At 42.1% G+C, this 16,873-nt stretch overlaps 1 protein-coding gene across 2 annotated transcripts in view; it reads left to right on the forward strand.

Annotated features, from left to right (window-relative positions):
- The first annotated feature begins 7,575 nt into the window (after positions 1 to 7,575).
- SLC4A1 (solute carrier family 4 member 1 (Diego blood group)) overlaps positions 7,576 to 16,873 on the forward strand; it is a 64,201-nt gene continuing 54,903 nt past the window's right edge. For both annotated transcript variants that reach the window (XM_056547549.1, XM_056547548.1), the window contains exons 1-3: positions 7,576 to 7,709; positions 13,127 to 13,188; positions 14,695 to 14,776. In XM_056547549.1, coding sequence (XP_056403524.1) covers positions 13,171 to 13,188; positions 14,695 to 14,776 — 100 coding nt within the window. In that variant the 5' untranslated portion in view covers positions 7,576 to 7,709; positions 13,127 to 13,170. The remainder of the gene's footprint in view (positions 7,710 to 13,126; positions 13,189 to 14,694; positions 14,777 to 16,873) is intronic.

Here is a 16,873-nt window from a genome sequence, read left to right on the forward strand (position 1 = left end):
TGCACACACACGCACCCTCATTTTACCAAGGATATTTGGGTAAAAAACCTTTTTTTACCCAAATATCCTTGGTAAAATGAGGGTGCGTGTTATAGGCCGGTGTGTGGTATACCCCGATAAATACGGTAATTTGAAGAGCCATGCTTGCTTGGAATTAAACAGTGTAGCGTCTGATGCTTTTCTACACGTCCCTGCTAGCAGTCTTACATTTTTTGCAAAAAAAAAAGCACGATTGCACAAAAAAAAAAAAAAAAAAAAAATTTGTAGCACAAATGTGCAAAATTTGTAGGTGTCGAAAATGGTGTAAAGGCAGTGATACATGTCCCTCCCCCCCCCCCCCCCCCCCGTATGTCTAGCAACTCAGTTAAGCAGTTAAGATTCGCTGGGGCAGGTGCACCCAGCCAAACCAAGTGTGTTACTGGAGGAGTGGATGTCACATGACCGCTGCAGCCGGTGATGCCAGGAGTAAAGAGCGGCCTCGGCGGACATGCTCTTTACTCCCGGCATCATCACTCAGTGATGGGAGCCATCATGTCAGGAGTACAAAGGGTGAATGCTGAGAAGGGCTCAAGTCCTGCAGGAGTGCATGGGAACTGAGTTCCTGCTATTTTTTCAAAGCAGGAACACCATTCCTATTAGCAGGAGTCCTGCTTGACTAGTCCATGAGTGGAAATCTTTGGTGAGTTCCTACACTTTTTCCCAGGACTTGACCCCTAATGCTGCGGCAGTCAGTGAAGTCCGCTCCTGCAGTTACACCAGAGTGCCCAAAGTCCCCCCGACCAGCGCAGGAATGGAGTGGGAGGTAAGTAATATATGTACTTTTTTTTAAAAACAATTAACCCCTTTAACTCTAAATGGCCAGACTCATTGATTAGTCGGGTACACTGCATCCCTACCCAATAAATGTTAACTTCAGCTAAGAGCACCAGTACTTTTGTTCATATTTATTTTGCATCTCTTTTCACCAAGGGTATAGGTGAATCACTGAGTGGCTCGGACATAAGGAGCTAAGAGTCTCCTCTAACTTTCCATTTGGTTACATTTCAATATGTAGTGGTGTAGACCCTAGCACCTGAAAGCTTTCAATGTATGCAACGTGACTATTTGGGAACAGCATGCTTGTGTAATGTCCCAGTATAGGATGTAATCCTGTACAATAACCTTAGTCCCTCAGTTTCCAGGGGGCTCTCTTGCAGTGTCTTCCCCCATAAAAAAGTTGATATTACTAGATCTAGCCAGTACAAGGTTATGTACTATATGTATTGTCAGTATAAAGTTGTGTACAAGGTGTTAAGGACCTTTGGAGGTCACATGATATGGTTACATGATGTTATCACATGTTACCCAGAGAGCACCAGCTTAACACATAACCCGCAGCTTGACCTATGGGCTTCTAGTACAGCCCCCCTTGATAAGGAAGGGAGGTGCTGCAATTTTTATTTATTTTTTTGCTCCTTCTTTCTACTGAGGTACAGTCAAGACTAGATGTCTCAGTGCTAGTGTCCAGCTACCTGGAAGGCCTCAAATCTCCCGCCACTTCCAGTAAGTCAAGTCTATGTCTGCTGTCACTACTATGGTTTTCGGGTGAGGAAATGATGTTACAGGGTCTAGTGGTATTAACCCTTGATTTGTCGTGACACCAGGGTGAGGTTTGCTTAATATGGAAGGCCCTGCCACCAACCAGCCCAAAAATGGCAGGGAATAAATGGAATGTCCACAGCAGGATTTCTGAGATAACTGGAACTTTTACTTAACTTCTTGAGTTAACAGTCTTTACAGATATACAGTTTCTCCTGAGGTAACCGAGATGCAGGTTCCTCACAGGCTTTGCTGGGACTAATAGTCTTGAGCTTTAAGCAGGCCACTGTGCTACTAATTATAGGATTTGAGTTGAATAGTAGTCACTAGGAATTTGTAGATAGAGCTTGGTAACTCACAGTTTTAGTGGCTGCTGGTTCTTTAGGCTTTGGCCTAGGTACAATGGATTGAGATATGCTGATTGTGCTTGCTTTAGTGCCAGGAACTAAGAGAGGGAATTTAGTGACTGCAGCCCCTTATATACTAGGGGGGCTGGAATAATCTCATTGGTTGTCAAGCCTGCAGGTCCTAAACCCAGAGAACTCTGGGTACATCACATGACAGTATTACATTGACCAACATACATTATATCCTTAATGCGAGGCAAGTAAAGGGTAAACCCTGCAGAATAGCCCTGTGAAACTGCCTACAGTCCAGTCAAGCCTAAAGTCAATTATCTAAAGTCCATGACAAGTACAATTGGTCCCAGCAAGCTGCGAGGTCCTTCTGTGTTCCTGGCCACCTCTCTGGGATTCTGGCCTAGCTGTAGAGACTAACAACAACTGTCTGACCTCAGAAAAGCCTCCGTTAAGCCATAACCTGGTCATGGACTCATTTCACTGCCTAGCCATTGGGATAGCGGAGATATCGTTTGGGTGGTTCCCGATACCCAAAAACCTGTGGTAACCACTGGTGTATACGGTGGGACCACAGGTGTGGCGGTATAGGTTGGTGGGATCGGATGTTATTAACCCCTGGGGTCGGATGGCATTAACCCCTATGTGTTCGTGATGCCAGTGTGGTTTTCGGGTTCCGGAAAACCACACGCCTGGATTCTCCGCTATCCCACGGGCTAGTAGTGAAATGAGAGTCCACAACCAGTTATGGGTAAACAGAGGCTTTACTGAGAAGAAGACAGATGGAATTATCTTCACAGCTAAGGCCAGAATTCCCAGAGAGGTGGCCAGGACCCAGAGGACCTCGCAGTTTGCTGGACACTTGTAATAAACTTGACTTTGACTTGTAAATAGACTTGACTATGTGCAGGACTTGACTAGATGTAGTGACAACAGACATAGACTTGTAGACTTACTGGAGAGACTTCTAGCTTCTTTTGGGGTACTCCAGATGCTGATCACTTGACTCTAAGGCCTCTGGTGCTTTGATGTTACTCTCAGAAGAGTCTGAGGAAAGAGAGCTAATTAAAGATGGCCACCCCTTTATATAGTGTGGGGGGGGGTGGGGGGAGGGTGCTGGACTAAAGACCATTGGTCAAGCAGTGGGTCATAGGTTAAAGCTGGTGTTTACAGGCTTACTCACAGGTTCTTGAGACTATCTATACATAGGGATCCTGTCTATGCATTAAAGGAACATGCACACATTTATTAAGCCAACAGGGGGAGACCCTGCAGGGGAGCCCCCAAGTCACTGAGGGACTCAATCTGACTGGGCCTACAGGTAGTATAGGACCATATACCTGTACTGGGACATTACAAACCACTCTGGCTTCACAAACATTAGGGGTTAATATTATCTTGCCCGTGGGGTTAATACCATCTGCCCCATCCAGCTACACCGCTGCACCCCGTGGTCCTGCCATTCACCGTGGCTCACCACACTTGCTTTGGGTATTATATACTAGGAGCTGGGTGGTTGTAGGGAATGTGCCTCTGCTCAGCGACTTCTTAGCAGAATGGTGACTTCTTAGCACTTACTGAAGCAGCAGAAACAGCTTAGTCACTTAACAGCACCGGGTCCCTCAGCATTAGTATCAGCACATGACAGATGCAGGCAGCTACATATAATACCAATACATAAAAGGAGGGAGGTGGATATAGCATTTTCCACAGTGTCAGTGTATACACCTACACACATAGGGGTGTACCCCATCACCCAGGGGAAAAGAAAAAAAAAAGTTCTACCCTTAAAACTGCATACATATCCCCTAGTTTCTAGGAAAGCTGGGTGATAATCCTAAGGCTAGGTTCAGACTACGGAATTTACGCCGGAATTTTCGCTTTGAAATTTCCGGCAGAAATTCCGCTTACTATAATGCATAGTGTAGTGAATGGTTTTCCGTTCACAAATTCACACTTCGGAATTTGTGAAGCGGAAAATCCGGATGAAAAATCCGCTAGAAAATTTCCGCCTGAAGAAAGGGGTTGTTGCTCTTTCTTCAGGCGGAAATCCTAGCGGAACACATTGCAGTCTATAGGAGACTGCAGTGTCCGCGCGGTCCTAGCGCCGACTAATTCAGTCGGCGCAGGCGGAACTCGGAATCTCCGGGCGGAAATTTTCTGCCCGGAGATTCCGTAGTCTGAACCTAGCCTTATGGCTACAATATAGCTAATGTAGGCTGGTATCCAGCTTTCATAGAGTCCTTATTTCTACCGTAGTCCCACATCTGGTTAGTCTTTTAGGTATACAGGTACATAGCAGGTTAAGTTGTTGTGTGATCTGTAGGGGCAGCCATATTTTTTTGTCATTCAGTTTTGCTAGAAGCAAAGATATGTAACACATCACAACAGTAAGGCCTGGTTCCCATCAGTGTCCTGCTCCATAGAGAGGAGCTCCATACACTGAGTTTGTTTTAATGGCAGGAGTAAAAAAGCAAAGAAAACTATTCTGCAGGTGTTTTTTTCTCCGCTCAACTCCTGCAGAACAGACGACAGAAACCCAATGGAGCCCCTTTTAAATCAATTAGACCCGTCCGTTCAAGTCCATTGTTTGTCACTGGAATGGAATTGAACGTAGCCCAAGGAACACGGATTGCATTTTTTTTTTCTTTGGTCAATTAAAGAGTACCAGTCATTATCTTGTTAAATTTTATAATACTCCCAGGTCACTGCCCCCCTAACAATAAAACCACACCCAGCCTTTATTTTTATAATTTTTTTTATTTTCTACCTTGATATTATTCTGTATTTTCTGCTCAGTCTCAGGCTGGGTTCACACGTTTTTTGCAATACAGTTCCCGTATCAGGTTTTAGATTTAAAAAATAAAAATAAAAATAAAAAAGGATTCCTGAAAAACCTGACTAAACTGTATTAAAACTTGTTTACAAATTTTTATACGTATACGGTTTGAGAAATGATGTCCGGTTGCATCTGTTTAAGAAAAAAAAAGTATACATTTTTTACTTTGCATTCCATTCTGTATAAAGTTTCACTTGTTTGATTGAAATTCCAAGAAAAAACTGTGCAAAGTCAAAAAACGTATGGTGAAAAACGTACGCACATACGGTTCTGTGTGGTTCCCATTGACTCCCATGTTGGAAAAAAAAAAAAAAAAAAAGAATACGTTTCTATACGGTTTTTCACCCGGACCAAAAACAGTGGTAGGCTACAGTTTTGGGTACAGGAAAAAACTGACGAAACTGTATAGGATATAACAACGGATGCTACACACAGCCCAGAGCAGTTCAGTGCGAGATAATCTATGATTGGCTAAGGCTGAAGCATGACATACAGCCGACAGACTGCCTTTAAAAGAATCATTTCTCGCGGATCATGATTGATGTATTTCAATCTTTTTACCATGGCTCTTGGGTTGTCTGATATTAGATAAAAAAAGGTCTGCTTTGTTTCTAGGAATAGTGCCCATAAAAATGAATAAACCAATGGAAAATAGTGACGCTGGTTCTGGAAACAATGCAGATTCCTTTTCTCATCTCAGACAATGCCTTTAGTAAAGCTTATGTTTTGATGCCCTTGTCCTGTATATAAAATACTTCAGCCAAGGCATAGCGATTTGTTGGTTTCCCTTGGTACCCATTGCCTGGTGGTACTGGAAGTATTGGAAGTGTAAAGAGTAAAATGGAAGTGTAAAGTACTGGAAGGGTAAAGATTTTTTATTAGAAGTAATTTACAAATCTGTTTAACTTTCTGGCACCAGTTGATTTAAATAAAAAAAATAAATAAAATAAACGTTTTCCACTGGAGTACCCCTTTAACCACTACACCTCAATATGCCTTTATCTTTTCAGTGACATACCTTTTATATTTAATATGCTTTTTTCTGCAGAAATATTTGAATGACTGCCATGGCCGCAGAAAAGAACCAAGACACGCTGGAGAGGAAGAAGCAGGCAGCAGAGCTTACAATCAACCTAAAGAGGAGGAGGAGAAGACACTGGAGGATGATGTGTGTAGACACACAAACCAGGATTTGTTTTAGAACAAGAGAAACTGTGCTCGGGTATCTCCGGCTCCAAAAGACAATTAATAGAGTGCGCTCCAACACACAGATTCATTTAATGGGGAGAGTCAGGTCCCTGTTCTTGCAACTGCGAGAGTTCCAGAGGTCAGACCCCCCCCCCTCACCCCTCTGTGGGTAAGGAATATGTTTTAAAGGGCTGAAATACCCCTTTAAGCTGTAAATCACTGCTGGAGCTGTTATAAAGAAACTCTTCCCCGGCCTCAGCTGTCCGGTTTTGCAGGCTCTGTTTTTTATATTGCTGTACCCTGTAATAAGATGGGTGGTCAATAGTCATGCATCAATAACATAAAATATTTGATGTGCAATACAGCCACTTGTTTCGGGTAGCCCCCCAGTCTCCATCCCTCTTGTTGCCAGTAGCCCTCCCTAGTCCAATCCCTCTTCAAGTTAGTAACCCTTCCCAGTTTCATCTATTCTGTTGCAGTATTTTCCCAGTCTCATACCTCTTGTTGCTGGTAGCCATCCCAGTCCTTCTCCTTGCTGGTAGTGTCCTGGTTTTCATAACTCTTGTTGCGCGCAACTTTCCCTTCCCCCACACACTAGTTGCTGGAAGCCCCCCCCATCTCCAACTCTCTTGTTGGTAGCCCCTTGTTCTGAATGCTTCTTGTTGCCGACATCCCCTGGTCTCCATCTTTCTTGTTGCTGGTAGCCCCTTAGTCCCAAATGCTCTTGTTGCAGGTAAATCCCTGGGTCTGCATCCTGTTTACTGTGGTCTCCAGACTTCATTCCCCCCGTTTTAGTAAGGTCTCCTCCCAGTCTCCAACCCTCTTGCTCCTATGTATAGTTCTATAAGTAGGAGCTTCTTATATCCCTCATTAGATTAAACTTCATTCTTGTCACATGTAGTGGATGAGGTTTGTTTAGGCCCAATTGTCCCCTTTTTCATCCATGGCACTGAAAATACATGAGATTATCTAGAAAGTGATCAGTTTTATTCCAATAGGGCGAACAGCGGAAGGACGTGTGCACAGGTGATCACAGACAATGCCCAGATCTATAATTCATGGGCTCTTTCAGTAGAAAGAAACTGAAGGTTCATCTCTATTTCATTGCAAAGCCTGTGAAGATGGAGAGTAAGTGTGTGGATAAGACCGAGATCAATACTGAGCCAGGGGGGACAAATTCCAATGGGCAATAGAGGTATTGAACATCAGAATTATTCTTCGCCTCATTGTACTGTGTCCATTAAAAACATCTTAAGAAATAAGTTTTAAAGACGATAAAAAAAAACATTTTTAAGTTGGATTTTAAGTAAAAATTGAGGACAAAAAGTTGAAATCAAACTTAGGACATGTCTTATGCCCACTTAAAACTATAGTAGGCCAACAAGGTACATTAGCAGGATGATGCAGAACTTGCACTTATAAGAAGTATGGGATCACTATTGGTCGATAACTTTATAACCGGCCCACTAATCCCTTAAAATTACGCACTTCCCTAAACCAACACAAAAAAATATATAATGGTAAAAGTGCCTCAATTTTAGGTCCTGAGCATTGGGGAACAGAGTTCAGAAGAGGAGGGGCGGAGAGGTGGAGGTTTGAGGGAGCTGTGTGTATGGGGAGATAAGGCTCACTTTTGGCTGAGGGAGGAGGCTCAGTGACTTTGGTGACTCAGGGTTTTAGAAGAAACATTCGGTCCCAGGAGAGCAAGACCCGAGCGGGACAGGACACTCTAAAGACTGGTAATCCAGGTAGGTTCCAATGGGTGGCATAATGGGCTAGAAATGATCATATTTCAGTATCGAAAGTATAGAATAGATGAGGGTGTATTGAATGTAAGATGAAGTCTGTGGGGTTTGGGGTTGGATGTGCACCATGTAGTCGAAGAACCATTATTACCCAAATTACCTTCTCTTTAACAATGGACAGAGTTTTGTAAGGTGTAGAATTTGTATCATTTTGGTTAAAAGCTTCGGAAAAGCAGGTGAACCCTTAAGATCTTGGAAATCGTATTATAGAAAAGTTATACATTAATTTTTGTTCATCGCTCCTCATTTTGTTAGCAGATAGGTCATAACCATCATCATATATACGTAATGAGAAAAATGTAAGGTATGTCTGAAAATAACCCAACTAATCACAAACGTGCATAGGTTGGAACTTATTTAGTACTAGATATAGCTATGAATAGCTTTCCCATGTTGGCCACTAGGACCCTCATGCTTAGAATTAGAGCTTATGGCACTGTTTGGTAGTAAGCCAATAAATACTGTGCCCAAAGATGGAAAACATCCCTATATAGAGTGCTATAGTCCCTTTATTCAAGGCACAAGGTTGTTGGGGGACTTCTTTAAGCAGTTGTCTCATTGACATGTAATGTAGTATAATCCATCTATAGGGAATATCTCCAGCGATGTAAATTGTCATCTTATAAATACTTGATACAATGTGTCAGCACTAAAGTTTGCCGCTCTTATTTAAATGACGCACCCATTTTCCATTGGTCTCCTCTCTCCACCCTGATCTGCTGACTGGGCTAACTGCACAGAAATGCATAATGACTTAGAGATACTGGTGATGTGCAAAGTCTGTGCCCGAGTGATAGTAGCTATAAGAGCCAGGCATGTTTTATGTAGGGATGTGGCTGGTAAAGCTAGTAGTTGTTGGCCATATTCTTTTTTAGCCTCATTTCCCTCCATACATTTTTTTTTAAATACTACAGTTTTTGCATTTTTTAAACCAGCGCCAGAAGCGAAAATTGAAAAGGAATGATAAAGAAAGGACCTATATTTCTTCTTCCTGTTGGAATTACTTCTGGCTTTGGTTAAAAAAAAAAAAAAAAAAAAAAATGCCAGAAAAATTGCAGCAGCATTTTCCAAATTTGTTTCCTGGAATGATATCGAATAGATGCCTTGTAAAACTCATGGCCACTGCCATAAAACAGCTCCCCTCTTGTCCTCAGCTTGTATGTGGTACTGCAGCTTAGTTTCATTAATGTAAATGAAGCAGAGTTGTAACACCACAAAGAACCTGCGGACAGTATTTAAAAGAACGCAGCTATGTTTTTCTAATTTAAAGGGGTATTCCCGGAAAAAAACATTATATATATATATAATATATAATATAAATATATAATATATATATAATATATATATAATATATATATAATATATATATATAATATATATATAATATATATATAATATATATATAATATATATATAATATATATATAATATATATTATATATAATATATATATATATTATATATAATATATATAATATATATATAATATATATATATATATATATATATATTATATATATATATATCTCAACTGGCTCCAGAAAGTTAAACAGATTTGTAAATTACTGTATCTTAATCCTTTCAGTACTTATGAGCTTCTGAAGTTAAGGTTGTTCTTTTCTGTCTAAGTGCTCTCTGATGACACGTGTCTCGGGAACCGCCCAGTTTAGAAGAGGTTTGCTATGGGGATTTGCTTTTAAACTGGGCGGTTCCCGAGACACGTGTCATCAGAGAGGATTTAGACAGAAAAGAACAACCTTAACTTCAGAAGCTCATAAGTACTGAAATGATTAAGATTTTTTAATAGAAGTAATTTACAAATCTGTTTAACTTTCTGGAGCCAGTTGAGATGTAAAAAAAAAAGTTTTTCCTGGAATACCCCTTTAAGTTTCACAAGTAGTGTCTCATTTTTTTCTAATGGATGGGTCTGTCACTTAACTGTCACATTGTTAACTCAGTTTCAATGGGGTTATTAAAAATTAAAAGAGGGCTTTTTTCCCCCAAAGAAACAGCACCCATTTTGCCCATGGAGGCGGGACACAGCATACCAGTTCCGCCTCCATTGCGCAAAGCCTGCTGGTTGAGTTGGCATTACTGTCAACCATAACATGGGACAAAAACCATTGTCTGAAATGATCCTTACCAGGATAGCGATCTTCAAGTATGTAAGGTGCTGGTCATAGTCAACATTTTCATTGAGCCGGGTATGTTTTACACGCCAACCTCATAGCCATATTTCCCCAAAGGAAGTTAATTTTTCTGCCAGTCATGTCCCAAAGTAAGATGAGGCCTAAAAAAGGTCTATAGAAGTGGACACTGATACAGTTGCCATCATGTATTGTGCTACATTTAGATTTCAGATGGTGACGAAAGAAATTTACGAAGGTTCAGCTCGGAGCGAGAGTTGGGTGTGGTGGGGATTCCACTTCCATCCTTATCTTTGGTGTCACGTAGTAGGGAGTTCCCCATGACTTAAGTATCTTATCGGCAATACCAGAGAGGGGTCTTGAAGAAGACATCCAATGGGGAATTTGAAAAACATTTATGAAAAAGAGCCATCTCCTAGTGCTGTAGAAAAATATTTACGACATAAGGAATCCCTTAGTAGAATATGATAAGATTCTGAAGACACAAATTCGAAGAAACAGGAGCTAGATGTGTGAAGAGTTCTAGGGCTTCTACAAGGGACTGACACATAGGTCATTAAATCTAGAATATTCTAGATCCAAAAAGAAGCTAGACTAGTCCACCTTTGTTAACCATTTTATACATAGAATTTACTTTTCCCATATCCACAAGGTACAGTGGGTACAGTGATTTTGGTCATGCGACATGTGCATAGGGTATGTGAAAGAGGGGATCTATTTGTATGAGCAACTTGTATGAGGTTCTGTTGGGCTCCAAATGGTTGAGGGCTCCGATCAGCCCCCCAAATCCATAATCAGTAAATAAACTAAAAGATTATTTCTGAATCTGAAATTTTTATATCTTTCTATTGACCAACAATTCTCTGCTAAAAATCCACAAACATAGGAGACTAAGTAGTCCTTTCTAGGCATCAATATGTGGAATCACTGTCTTCTAACCTCTTTAGGCCATGTTCACACGGAAGAATTCTGCATGGACATTCCGCAGCTGCATAGTCTTATTGATTTTAATGGATGCTGCTGCACTGTTCCCATTTCTGGTACGGAAATTCAGATTCCGGCACCCACAAAAAGAATAGGCAGGTCTACTGTTTCTGCGGATTTCGCAAGGAAATGCATTGGCATATATGAGAATGTACATATCCGAGCGGTCATAGTGCCGGCATGTTCTGCCAATGCCCCCCATTCCACTATATGTTAATTTTAGTTTAGGGGGTTTTGAAATTACAGTGTCGCTATAAGCCATCTTTGTATTACATTAAAAGGGGTATTCCGGGCAAAAACATTTTATCCCCTATCCAAAGGATAGGGGATAAGATGTCTGATCATGGGGGGCCCGCTGCTGAGACCCCCCGTGATCTCTCTGCAGCACCCACATTCTATGCGGATGCTGAATCTCCAGTTTCAGAAACCTCCGGGTTTCCGGGACTGGGGACGTGACGTCACGCCACGCCCCCTCCATTCATGTCTATGGGAGGGGGCGTGATGGCCCCATAGACATGAATGGAGGGGGCGTGGCGTGACGTCACGTCCCCAGTCCCGGAGGTTTCCAAAGCTGGAGATTCAGCCATTGTATTAAGCTGTTTGACAAAGTTTGGGACCCTCCAGGATTCATCTGATCCCATTAATGCTAGTAGTTTTTTAGAAAGGGGTACTCCGGTGGAAATAAAATTTTTGAAATCAACTGGTGCTAGAAAGTTAAACAGATTTGTAAATTAATTTATATTTCAAAATCTTAATACTTCCTGTACTGATCAGCTGCTGTATACTACAGAGGAAGTTCAGTAGTTCTTTTCTATCTAACCTCAGTGCTCTCTGCTGACACCTCTGTCAATGTCAGGAACTGTACAAAGTAGGAGCAAATCCCCATAGCAAACATCTCCTGCTCCGGACAGTTCTTGACACAGACAGAGGTCAGACTTTGTGTGGAGCATACAGCAACTGATAAGTACTAGAAGGATTACATTTTTTTTAAATAGAAGTAATTTAAACATTTGTTTAACTTTCTGGAACCAGTTGATTTGAAAAAAATATATATATTTCACTAGAGTACCCCTTTAATAAGACATGCTGAGATTTTTTAAAACTGCCACTGAGCCAAAAAACGGCAAGTAGGTTTGGGGTTGAATTTTTCACTATTTACACCTGGTCACAGCGTATTTTTCAGCCCCCCAAAAATCCATTTGGCGAATAAGAAACACAGCCTTAGGGACGTCAAGACTGCTGACTGTTACCAAAAACAGCCAGCAGAACTATGAATGGAGCACTGGACTACATTACATACATGATATCTTAAAGGGGTTATCCAGGAAAAAAATATTGTTGTTTTTTTTATATATCAACTGGCTCCACAAAGTGAAACAGATTTGTAAATTACTTCTATTAAAAAATCTTAATCCTTTCAGTACTTATGAGCTGCTGAAGTTGAGTTGTTCTTTTCTTTCTAAGTGCTCTCGGGAACCGTCCAGAGTAGAAGCAAATCCCCATAGCAAACCTCTTCTACTCTGTGAAGTTCCCGAGACAAGCAGAGATGTCAGCAGAGAGCACTGTTGCCGGACAGAAAAGAGCAACTCAACTTCCGCAGCTGATAATTTTTGGAAGGATTAAGATTTTTTAATAGAAGTAATTTACAAATCTGTTTAACTTTCTGGAGCCAGTTTATACGTTTTTTTTTCCTGGAATACCGCTTTAAAATGTAGTGAAACTCGCCCAGAAGGCCCCCTCTTACTCGGGACAGATTTAATGTGACGGATTTTCTTCCACTGTATAACAATATATGGTTTCCCAAGGGTGATAAATCCTTAAAACAGCATTTGCATTAATTCAGAAAAATAGTCAAACTACGCACTTATGTTGTCATCTTTTATATTATATATCTGGCAAAGCTGGGTGAGAATCGGTATAAAACATTGCCAATCCAACAGGGGCTGCGCACCCAACTTAAAAGCCTTCAAATGAAAATCTGCCGCTTGGTGTAACTCTGGCTTAGTATAAACAGATGATGTAAAGCTTGTTTCTTAGCATTGGTATCTTCATCACACGTCCTATATGTAAAGGACACCATGCTGGATCCAGAGGAGCAAGGAGATGGTAACGTGGTTACTATAGATAGCAAGAGGAACCATTACCACAATGGTATATAGGGTTTATCAGTGATTAAGAAGATGTGTTTTGGGTATACAGCTTCTTACCTCCATTATCATCCCTGTACAGGTCACTGGACACTGGAGCGGGTGGGGAAGTGACCAGTGGACAACATGACATCTAAAGGACCGGTAAGAGTTAAAACACATACCTGCACCACCAGCTATAAAAGCAGCGACTATTAACCTGTGGCTCTATCAACAGCTGGAGAACCACAGGTTGGAATTCACCGCTATATTGGCTACAGCAGGTCCTAATACATCAGGGGACCTAAAATAGTACCCGCCACACGTGTATATAGTAGTACCCGCCACACGTGTATATAGTAGTACCCGCCACACGTGTATATAGTAGTACCCGCCACACGTGTATATAGTAGTACCCGCCACACGTGTATATAGTAGTACCCGCCACACGTGTATATAGTAGTACCCGCCACACGTGTATATAGTAGTACCCGCCACACGTGTATATAGTAGTACCCGCCACACGTGTATATAGTAGTACCCGCCACACGTGTATATAGTAGTACCCGCCACACGTGTATATAGTAGTACCCGCCACACGTGTATATAGTAGTACCCGCCACACGTGTATATAGTAGTACCCGCCACATGTGTATATAGTAGTACCCGCCACATGTGTATATAGTAGTACCCGCCACACGTGTATATAGTAGTACCCGCCACACGTGTATATAGTAGTACCCGCCACATGTGTATATAGTATGGTAGGTGGGGGCCAAATGTTAAAGATTTTACAATGCAAAATCAAGTACCACCTTGTGCATCACTATACGCAATGTGAACCTGGCCTTATCTTATGCCCATTGAGTTGCCTACAAGAACATTTTACATTCACATATAGTCATTGTGGTATGGGATTGTGTGACGTAGGGCAGATGGAATTTCTCTAGGGGCAGAGGGCATTAACCCCTTGTATCCGTGACACCAGGGCGTGGTTTATCCTCAATACAACCCAAAGATATACCACTGGATTCTGGGGATAGGTACTGGGGCAAAAATGACTCCGACGCCAAGTTATGGACAACGGTAGCTTTACTGAGTGACAGATGGAAAAGTCTATACAGTTCAGCCAGGTCCACAGAGGTGACCAGTGACTTCAGAGACCTTAAGGGCTTGCTGGGACTTGCAGTGGTTTTGGACAATTTAGTGCAGGCCACGTTGACTTGACAATAGATGACTGTGACTGACTTGTGACAGACTAAGCTGTGACTGTAGTTACTTGTAGACTTGTAGCTTGTGGTTGCAGACGACTTGAGGCTCCTATGAATTCAGACTCTTAGGCTCGACTGCACCTCAGCAAAGACTCAGGAACTAAGAGAGAGAAGAGACTCCTCCCAGGGCTTTTATGGGGGAGACTCTGGTGGAGTCCCATTGGTCACCCATAAGTCACCTGATCACTGATACCTCCTGGGTAACAATCACATGACAACTGGTGATCACATGTTAACCTTTCTTATAGATACAACATATACATATACACATACTGGGCCACCACAGTCATTCTTTACCGTCCTAGCGCTATATGAACTGTATGAAATACGGGTAAAGGGAACTATTCTCATACGGAATTATTGTCGTGTTCACACTTTTTATTCTGCTGTTTTCTTCAAGTTCGATTATGATAAAGACTTGGAAGGAGCCCTGGATGCCTCGGGCTTTGACGACCCGGAGGAAACCATAGGCAAGGATGACCGTAAGTAGCAAGGACTTGTGAATTAAACATAGATGCTATGTGCAACAGAACTTAAAAGGATTGTCCATACTGCAACACTATTTCCTATATCTAAACAGAAAACATTTTGTGCCAATTTTTTTTCTGCATCTTTATAGCATTCAGATCTCTCTCTCTTTCTAATACAGAATTCCAAAGCTTCTCCATAGACATAAAGGTAACTGAGGAGATTCTGGAGTCCTCACTAGGGAAAGTTTACTTCATACTCATTATAGAGATCAATGGGGCAAATTTACTAATACTGTCCAGTACTTAGACCACAGAGTGCCAGCTTTATTAGAGTGGGTCATGCAATTTGATAAATTTGGCAGATCCTAAGAAATAAAATTATTGTGAGGCAGTTTTGTGGCACAGTGTTACAAGCCTTTCCCCCCTTTCAGCTAAAGAGGTTATCCACTAATAGAAAAACAGAGCTACTTTCTTTCAAAAACTGCTCCCCGTCTGTCACCAGGTTGGGTGTGGTTCTGCAGATCAGTTCCATTGAAGCAAATGGAGCCAAGTTGTAAAACCTCACACAACCTGGAGACCTAGCCGTGGATGCCATGAGGCGACAGACAGTCGCCTCAGGCACAGCTACAGTTTCTGTAAAGTGGGCACAGTCGTGATTCCCCCCCCCCTTTTTTTTTTTATCCCGCAGGTGGCCGCAGCGGAGTTTCTGTAAAGGGGGTGCAGACACGCTCCCCTTTCTCTTCTTTGTTACCTCCCAGGCAGCCTGAGAGTACCGCAGTGGCTGCCTAGGAGTAGTGAGAGTCCTCACGTCAATGATGACGTGTGGCGTGGGGCCGGCAGAGAGGAGAACAAGGGAGATGCGCATGCACCCGCCATTAGATTTCCTACCCTTATGTCACCTGTTTCTGCACTGCCACGGCACCATTTGATTGGCTTCCTGTGCTGCTGCAGCGCCAGGCCCCCACTAGTGCTGCCATACAGGCAACCACCCAAATAAAACCTGACAGTGCCACCATATCAGAAGCTCCCCCACCTGCCTACCCCCCCCCCCCCCTTCTACTCCCCCCCACTCACCTACCCCCCTTCTACAAACACCCCACCCACCCCCCTTCTACACCTTTGTTTGTTTGTTTTAGATGCTGGCCACCATTTATACTTTGTAATTAAATCACTCATACCACAAAATGTACAGTAAAAAAAAAAAAATAATAATTTGAAGGGCGAAATAAAAAAATTTAAAAAATAGCTTTTTTGTAAGTTTTGGGGGCGTCGTTTTCTACGCAGTGCACTTTTCGGTAAAACATAACACCTTATCTTTGTTCTATAGGTCCAATAATGCCCAACTTATATAAGTTTTGTTCTATTTTACTACTTTATCATCAATTCTGGACTTCGGGCTTTTTTTTTATTTTTATGTTTACACCATTGACCGTGCACTTTAAATATATTTTAATAGTTTGGACATTTACGCATGCGGCGACACCACATTTGTACTGATCAGGACACTGCAATTTTGCTGCGGTGGACCAGATCAGCTCAGAGGACGTTTTAGATAAAATGTCCATTCTACAGGTACATAAAAAAAAATAAACCTGTACTCACCTCCAGCCCTCCCGCTGCAGTCCCGGGTGCAGTCCTCTTCCTGAGCTGCAGTGGGACACTTGGGCCCATGGTGACATGCTGCTGCTTACCTGGCCGAGGCGGGACATCACTACGGTCACTGGTTGGCTCAGCAGCAGTATGACACACTGGGCCACGATGTCCCTCCGGGCCAAAAACATGCTGCAGCTCAGGAAGAGGATCACACCGGGGGACCGGAGCAGGGCACAGCGTGAGTGCTGGAGGTGAGTACAGATTATATATATATATATATATATATATATATATATATATATATATTTATTATGGGCATTCTTCTAATTTTTCTAACTCCCTGTTACATTCTCATCCTGTCTTATACTCCCAGAGCTGCACTCACTATTCAGCTGGTGGAGTCACTGTGTACATACATTATATTACTTATCCGGTACTGATCCCAAGTTATATCCTGTATTATACTCCAGAGCTGTACTCACTATTCTGCTGTTGAGGTCACTGTGTACATACATT

Source organism: Hyla sarda, chromosome 12, assembly GCF_029499605.1.
Source record: "Hyla sarda isolate aHylSar1 chromosome 12, aHylSar1.hap1, whole genome shotgun sequence".
In the NCBI taxonomy this organism is placed as follows: domain Eukaryota; kingdom Metazoa; phylum Chordata; class Amphibia; order Anura; family Hylidae; genus Hyla; species Hyla sarda.